At 39.5% G+C, this 8452-nt stretch overlaps 2 protein-coding genes across 2 annotated transcripts in view; both read right to left on the reverse strand.

Annotated features, from left to right (window-relative positions):
• Positions 1 to 383: 383 nt before the first annotated feature.
• LOC104946367 (gap junction delta-3 protein-like) lies at positions 384 to 3443 on the reverse strand. The gene is made up of 2 exons (XM_010772191.1): positions 3370 to 3443; positions 384 to 3036 (listed from the first exon to the last, which is right to left on the reverse strand). The coding sequence occupies exon 2, from the start codon at positions 2827 to 2829 to the stop codon at positions 2014 to 2016; it is 816 nt and encodes a 271-aa protein (XP_010770493.1). The 5' UTR covers positions 2830 to 3036; positions 3370 to 3443; the 3' UTR covers positions 384 to 2013.
• A 1844-nt stretch (positions 3444 to 5287) lies between these two features.
• The window catches only part of top2a (DNA topoisomerase II alpha), a 21291-nt gene continuing 18126 nt past the window's right edge, over positions 5288 to 8452 (reverse strand). The window contains exons 24-29 of the mRNA XM_010772202.1: positions 7805 to 7984; positions 7463 to 7622; positions 7311 to 7366; positions 7112 to 7225; positions 6339 to 6586; positions 5288 to 5808 (exon numbers count right to left, since the gene is read on the reverse strand). Of these exons, the coding sequence (XP_010770504.1) occupies positions 5656 to 5808; positions 6339 to 6586; positions 7112 to 7225; positions 7311 to 7366; positions 7463 to 7622; positions 7805 to 7984 (911 nt within the window). The 3' untranslated portion in view covers positions 5288 to 5655. The remainder of the gene's footprint in view (positions 5809 to 6338; positions 6587 to 7111; positions 7226 to 7310; positions 7367 to 7462; positions 7623 to 7804; positions 7985 to 8452) is intronic.

Genomic DNA, 8452 nt, shown 5'->3' on the forward strand with positions numbered 1-8452 from the left:
ACATTTTCTTACAAAACATTTTCCAGTCAGATAATAGATAATCAGAGTGTAAGATGGATTGTCCTCATAATTTTGTACTGCAAAGGTTTAAGATATTTTAGTCTAAAAGCCTATGTTGTGGCTGAAACATTTCCATTGAAAGTGAAAACCACCTCATATTGTGAAATTCTTTCCAAACAGCAAAGTGAAGCAAAGATAAGAAAACACATTTTTGACTGAAGGGGAACTTTAATATTCATGTATTGCAGGTGAAACGTGATAATATGAGGCAGGTTTGATTGAAGTCTTTTTCATCATAGGTAGGACAACATTTACAATGCAATGGAATTAACGTTGTGCAGGAGGAACAAAGCAACAATGCCATTCAGCTTGTTTCTGACATGAAGCAACAACAGTTTTATATAATAATAATAATAATAATCAGAAAAAAGCTGTGTGAAAGTCACCATAGCCTACTTCATCACATTCATTGCACTCATATAGTACCAATAAACTATCCAGCCATGTGAAAAGTAAATTAGTGTAGGCCTATAAGGTATAGCATTACAAGAAATATAACCCATGAATTATGGTCATGTTAAACATGGAGGTAATGTCAAACCTGAGCAACCACTGCTGCTAAACTTATAATTCCTTAACTGATATGTTAATGCCTCATTATATAATATAATGTGGTCACACCATCTAACCATACTTAAAGAGAAAGTTTCACATTTTGGGAAATAATCTAATTTGTTTTCTTCTTGAGATATATTAATATGACTCTCCAATGTAGCTTAGCTTTGCACAAAACCGAAAGGGCTAACAGCTAGCTGCAGATAGCAGGGATTGGCTAGAAACCGTAACATTGTTTTTACACACTTTTGGTTTTTTTCTGTGGGTAACACAAGTGAAAAGATAGCCTTTATGTATAAAGTGTTGATAGGTAGCTATCGATCAAATTAAAGTAGCTGTTTGTTTCCCTGTTTCCAGTGTTTCAGTCTAAGCTAAGCTACTAAACTACTTGGCTACAGAGTGCCCTTGAGCCGCTTTAACTGTAAGAAAGCAGATAATTTAACCCATAAGAATCCGGACCCATTTCTACTTTTGGAAAAATGAAGGGGAACATAATGTAGACTAAATGGACCACCTAGAACACATTTCTGACAAGTTGAGAGGGGGGGGCTTATGGATACAGAGTTGAAGAGGTGGGTTTTGAGGCAGGACTGTCACATGTGTTATTCTGGCACATCGACATCTTGGACATGTTGTTTTGGGAACACGAAATCAAATGACCTGGACCATGACCCACCAGACTGTTCAGGGTGTGTCACTTAGGGACTTCGTATAAGGAACTTTCCTGAACATTTAAAGGTCATGTGACACCTGTGTCCGTGGGTCCTTATGGGTTAAATCTAATATGTCAAAAAGATTTTTCACAATAATAAAGAAAATATAAAATGCTACCATGTTTAGCCTTCAATCATTGTGCGTTTAAATCTCTTTTCTCGAAAGTGTAGAGAGGTGGAAAGAAAGTTTTTAAACCTAACTGTACAAAAGCATACACAATGAGTGTGTGTATCAAACATTATTTGTGTATTTAAATATCAGGCTTGTCAATACGGTATATTGTGACATCCCTAATTCCGTTTACATTTCCCTTAGTGTACAGATTTTGACTTCAATCAAGGGTGTGTCTGATGGAAGTACAATCAGTTCTCTTTCAAACAAAGAGCAATCAGTGTTAAACAACTCAATCAAGTTTAATCCTGTTGTTTCCCCTCCTGAAGCATTTACGGTCTGTAATGATTCATGAGACCAAACAAGTCATCAAGTGTTCAAAGTGCAATCAGTTCTCTCTCGTCTTTGCTCATTTCCTTCTCTTATGACTGTCTCCTAAACACTTTATCATGATGTCTCCTTCTACCATTAACAGTGAGATGCATGTATGTGAAATGCCATACAGTAATTACTTATATAATAATAACATTGAGTAAAAAACAAGTGATCGCACCATAACAAATCAAGTTTGTCTCACACCATGAATGCCTTGCTGCTCAAATATCTTCCACCCCTGCTTTTGTGTCCAATGCTGGAGCTTTTCCTACTCGTGTTGCTCCTCACTGTTCCTCCTTTATGCCTCATGCTGCCGCGCAGGCTCTCCGACACAGTCTTTTCTTCTTTCTCAAAGTTGTCAAGGTTCTGGTGCTCCGGGGTCGGGGTCGGAGGGCTTGAGCAGCAGAACCACTTGATGGAGCCGTAGAAAAGTTCCACACAGCTGGAAATCGCCGATATCAACCCTATGGCAAAGTAGAAGCGGAGGAAGATGGTTTTCTCTGCAGGGCGGGAGGTGAAGCAGTCCACAGTGTAGGGGCAGGGGAAGCGGCTACATGGGAACTGGGCCTCCACCGTGAATCCATACAACATCCACTGGCCCACGAGAAAGCCGATTTCTGCCAACATGCGGAAGGCCACGTTGATCATGTAAAGCCCCCTTAAACGGAGCTCTTCTCTGTAGACTTGGGTCTTATTCTGGCTGGTCCTCTTGTTGTTGTGATGCATGGCATACATGAGGAAAACCAGGGAAGGGGTGGCGATGAGGACGATGTGAAACACCCAGAATCTGTACTGGGAGATGGGGAAGGCCATGTCGTAGCACACCTGTTTGCAGCCCGGCTGGAGGGTGTTGCAGGCAAACTCCTCTTGCTCGTCGTCAAACAGGTCACTGGCTACAGTTCCCAGGATCAGAATCCGAAAAACAAGCATCAACAAGAGCCAGAAACGTCCAAGCATCGGCGAGTGGACCTGGAGGCTATCAAAGAGACCACCGAGGAAGCCCCATTCCCCCATGATTGCAGCGCTGTCTCGGGTATGGCTTCTTGAAAGTCTGGAGATTTATCCAACAGTCCTTCTCAGAGCAAAAGCTGTGTGGTTAAAGAAAGAAACTGAAGAGTATCTTATTACCTCCAATTTACAGCTCATTATGAAACTAATCCAACCAATCTAAAGGTCGGTCTAGGGTGCAAAAAGCTGTGATAGGATTCAACGTTGAATAACCTGAAACCATAAAATAAACATGATTATACCTCTTGAAATGACAGCAATTTAGGCAGTTATTATAAGAAATAAAACAATAAAATAGGTCTCAGGTAAACTCTTTCGGTTTTTGTTTCACACCTTATCTTAAAGACATTTTAAAAGAGTTGAAACCACATGACATCAGTGAAGTACAATTAGTACTTTCCACACATTTTACCTTTACTTTTAGACAACAGTTAAGACAAGTCGAACATTTTACCCAGAAGAAGCATTAAGAACAAAGCAAATGGATGACAACATGTTAGGTCTTATGGATTTCATTAACCTAATGCAGAGATATGAGAAACCTACCCTTTCTGATAATCCTTTAAAATCCTATTTTGTTTTTTTCTTGATTGTCTTGTCCCACTTGGATATGTCCTCAGATAAAAAGGGATTTCAAAAATTCAATTGGTGTCCAAACACGCGTTATGCTCTCGCGAACACAGGCACATATTCCTCACTTGCCCCAAATGGCCTGTTGTTGGAGTATGCCGGTATAATAATTGAGAGGGCGGTTACAGTTAAGGAAATGCCTGCTACGTCCTAATCTGTGCCGATCAAGAAGTGATGTTTACCCAAGAAAGGAAAAGTCTTGATGAGCATTTCAAAGAGCTTCCTAAATGGCAGGAAGAACTGTACCAACAGTTTCCCCGGCCAAATTAGACAACATGCAACTCTTGAAAAGCAACCTTTTGATTCATTTTACATGTACTTCATCCAGTTAGCAGTACATACACATGCCAATCTATATTGAGCTTAAAGATCAAGATTGTAACTCTAATGTATTCAATACAATTATTGTTTCCTATTGTTTGTATGACTTTATTTTACTAGATAAGAAAAAAATACAACTGTAAATGAAGTTTTTTTTAAAGCTAATTCCTATAGATTTGGAAAGAATGGTTCCTACCTATCCAAATATTTAAATAACCTGAAACCTGTTGTTCTCTTTAAAGGACAGAGGTGCCAACAAAGGCCCAAGTGTATAACAGTGTAGCAAGATGTATGATTACCTAGAAGAGAAGCATGACACACTGTTTTAGGCATTTGATAAACTAGAAGACTTAAGATGATGACTCAGCCTCTAGGGAGATAGGCATAGGACGAGCATGATCATTTCTGACGTGGGCCTTAGCTAATCTGAACAAAACATTGTATACTGCTTTGAATCGGTACTTCTCCATCTTGTGTCGGTGTAACTCCCTCTCTTGTATATCAGCATGTGAAGGACACTGTTCAGGAACTAGTTGTACCAAATGCTTTGTGTCGACTACTTCCATTCTTGCAAGAATAATAAATACATGTATCCCATTTTGAGGCTCAGCCACTTCAGACTCTATGCATTACATTAATGCACACAATGTTTTTTATTTTATTACTGCCGAATTTTTTATTCCATATTTTATTTCTATGTAAATACTGATATATTTGTTATTATCTTTTATATTTTTTTAATGTTATCTGGGTTTTTAATTATTTATTTTTTTAATAATGGTGTTTTACTTTTATTTACATGCAACATGACATCAAGTCAAATTCCTCATACGCGTCAATCTACCTGGTAATAAACCGGTTTCTGATGCCGGTTAGAAGTGAGATTTCTCTAACACGTGGTATATGCAGGAATCCTGAAGTCAGATGTAATCCCACTTTAAGACCCTTTCCATACATTTTAAGACCTCATCGCCACTTGGAGTTTTAACCGGTTACCTTGGCGACACACTTTACCTCACATTGACTATATACAGTATTGATTGTCCTTCCTCCTCATCTTCCAACCATTTGGACGCAGACTTGCATTTCTCCATAACGATGTTGTTTAACAACCGGCGTAAACGGACCTTCGCGCGCTATCAAGCAGTGAGCGTGCGATGTCCTGTTCAGATGACCTCAAATCCAACGGGATGCCATAAATAAACTACACAGAATCACACTACACACCTACGCAATGATTACATTCAGGCAGACTGTAGAATACAACCTCTTTGGACCATTTATATACTTATTGAAAACAAGCTAAAAATGTAATACCTTGGAAAATGCCGTTTAATAGCCTTCATTTTCGCTAAATTGATTTATCAACTTTGTGGGGTCAACACCATCCCACTAAATATACCCTTCTATCCTCCTTTCACTTCCTTATGACATTCCAACATGGAACACCTAATTTGTGCAGACAAATGATAAGTCTGTTAGCAGCAAAGAAGAAACAACACCAAGCAAAATGAACAATCAATACAAACAAAAAGTCAACTTTATTTTTCTAAATGTTAAAAGAACAGCCATTGAAATATTTACAGGACAAGACAACACACAAAGGACTGGATTACAAAAAATACATACAAAAATGCCATTAAAAAAAGACTTTCAAAGAAGTTCAATACAGTCATACGAGTAAGCATTTTTTTTGTTTCTTTTTTTTAAAATTTTTGACAGGATGAACATTTTTTGCTATAATAAACGAGATATGTTTTAGGGAATGCAGGAATGCAGGCCTTTTTAAGCCAAAAGCAATCCTTCAAGTGATAAAAGATGACGTCATATTAATCACACGGCATAAACAGTTTAACTAAGAACCTGTCTTTAATACAAAATCTAAAACTGACTTGAGTCCGAGTCCGAGTCCACTTTGTAGACAACAGCTTTGCGAGCACGTGCGGGCACCTCTCGCACTGCCGTGGCAACGGGAGCCACTGCTTCCTGGTCTGAAATATTGAAGTTCTCGTCCTCGTCCCACCTTTTGGTTTTCTGCAAGGAAAGAGAAAATATTCAGCTTTAATTAAAATATACCATTCGGGTGCCCAATCCCAACTCCACCAGTCTAACATTAAAGGGGCCCTATTATGCTCACTTTGTGGTTAATCTCTGTATTTATTGCCTCCACTCTGACATGTCTTCATGCTTTTATATTCAAAAAGCTCTTTATTTGTCTCATACTGCAGCACATCTTTTCCCCCTCTGTCTGAAACCAGAGCCCAGCCTGCTCTGATTGGTTAGCTGGCCGGCTCTGTTGTGATTGGTTAGAGATGTCCCGCGCCTTTGCCTATCACGTACAATGTGTTGGAGCACTAGCCAATAGAAGCTAAAGTATTACATAGTGATGTCACAATGTTACGGAAGAAGTAAAGGAGTCCACTGGAGAAAATGTTTAACTATTAAATAAAACAAATCAATGAATAGTTCGAAAAGTGTCAAAGAACACCTAAAAGAACTAATGAATGAATCATCAGGACTTATGATCAATTAACCCCTAATGACCTTTCAGAGTAGGAACTTACCTTGCCGGCAGTTGTTTTACCCTTCAGACGTGACATGAGGTCGCCCGAGCTGTCGGAGGAGTCGTCGTCGTCGTCAAGGACCTGTTTCCTCTTGACAACGGGCTTGGGCTTGGCCTTGGCCTTTGCAGCTTTGGCCTCAGCTTCCGAGTCACTGGAGTCAAACGACGGGAAGTTCTCGGCAGCGGTTTTCGATACCGGTTTCGATTTGGTGAGAGAATCCATGATGGATGGCTGCCTCACATCGAGCACTATATCAACAGAAGAAATAACATTGCAGGTCGGTTAAAAAGCATTTTACTTTTCTCTTTTAGGCATCATGCACTTTAAGGATCCAACCTATCCAAATGTGCATACCAGAAATATGACACATGAGGAAAACTAGTGTTGCATAACTTATTGGTACCATTTAATGAAAAATTAAATAATGATTTTATTGCCATTACACATTTGTACTTAACTTTTGTTTATACAAATATTATTATTCCATTTATTTTATACTTTGAATGCAGTTTGACCTTTAACATTTTGATTAAAATATTTTATTCTATTTTCTCGTAGCCTCGTATTGCACATTTTTCTTAAAATATTGTTTATTAAAAAAAAATAATTCTATTTCAAAATGGAGTAACCATCCACCAAACTGAACAAATGAAGTATTCTGATTCTGAAAACAGCGTTGATAAAACATTCAAAAGTTCACCATGAACCTGTCTTTAAATCTGTGGGACATAAACCACACTGAGCTGTTCCTAATTCGGCTGACTCCAAAATACCTGGAGACTTCTTTGCGGCCGGCTTCCTGGCAGCAGCAGGTTTCTTCGGGGCGGCTGCTTTGGGTTTACGTTGAACTGGAGCTTTGGGAGCAGGCACCGCATCACCTGATTGAGCTGCAGAGCATCGCAAAGAGAAATAATTAAAACTCTGACCTGGGGCCCGACAGTTCTCCAGCTCACATGTCGTTAATATACTCACAGCTCGACTTGGCCTGAGCTGCTTTAGCTGCCGGTTTGCTTATTGCCGTCTTCTTCCTGCATCGAAGGGATAAAGGGATAAATCAGAGTTAAAGGTAAATATTGTGACTGAAAAAAACGTCATACATCAAGTTATTTGTGGTTTATACTCACGCTTTTGGGGGAGGGACTGGAGAGTCCACTTCCCTGTCGGCCATTGGCTCCGGGAGAAAGCTATCATCATCACTGATAACGGCTTTACGTTTAGGAGCACTCTCCTTTCCCACGTCATCAAACTCATCTTCACTGTCGGACATGCTGTACTTCACCGGAGCTTGACAAACAAAAAACAGAAAGGTTTGATTTAGCAATCCTGCTTTGTGAATTTAGGTTAGAAGAAACAACATAACAGTTTGAACTGAAACAGGACAGCTCATTAGTCTCAGGAAATGCCTTTGATTTAAATAAGATGGAAAAGTGACGCGCAGGGTAATCGCAGTAATATTTGACATTCACCTTTAGATGCCCGACCGACCCTGGGGGCGATCTCTTCCTCTGAATCCATTTCATCGTCGGACATATTGTCAAACATGTCGTCCGACTCCTCGTCCGACTCCTCGTCCGACGCGCTCTTCTTGGGCTTCTTCCCCACAGCCTTGAACTGAAGAGTGCTCTGCTTGCCGGTCTTTGAAGCAGCTGAAGAAAAAGGTTTTTTTTTAAAATATATAATAAATTGCAACTCTTCAAAATAGTTTCAGATATTTAGGGGAAATCTAATAATTCACAGTCGATTGTTTTTGTTGTTAATGCTCAGATATTCCAGCCCCCCCTCTTGCTAAACTATTGATTGTGGGCTATCCAAAGAAAATAAAACATATTCAAATACAGCATTGAAGTCTGTTCAGGGTATATGCAGGAACCCTTAAGTCCAATGTAAAACCTTTTAAGACCTTTGTTAAGACCCTTTCCATACATTTTAAGACCTCATCGCCACTTCGAGTTCTAACCGGTTACCTTGGCAACACGCTTTACCTCACATTTACTATATACAGTATTGATTGCCCTTCCTCCTTATCTTCCAACCATTTGGACGCAAACTTGCATTTCCCCATAACGATGTTGTTTAACAACCGGTGTAAACGGACCTTCGCGCGCTATCAAGCA

The sequence above is a fragment of the Notothenia coriiceps genome, unplaced genomic scaffold (genome assembly GCF_000735185.1).
Source record: "Notothenia coriiceps isolate Sejong01 unplaced genomic scaffold, NC01 NC01_scaffold00010968, whole genome shotgun sequence".
NCBI classification, from domain to species: domain Eukaryota; kingdom Metazoa; phylum Chordata; class Actinopteri; order Perciformes; family Nototheniidae; genus Notothenia; species Notothenia coriiceps.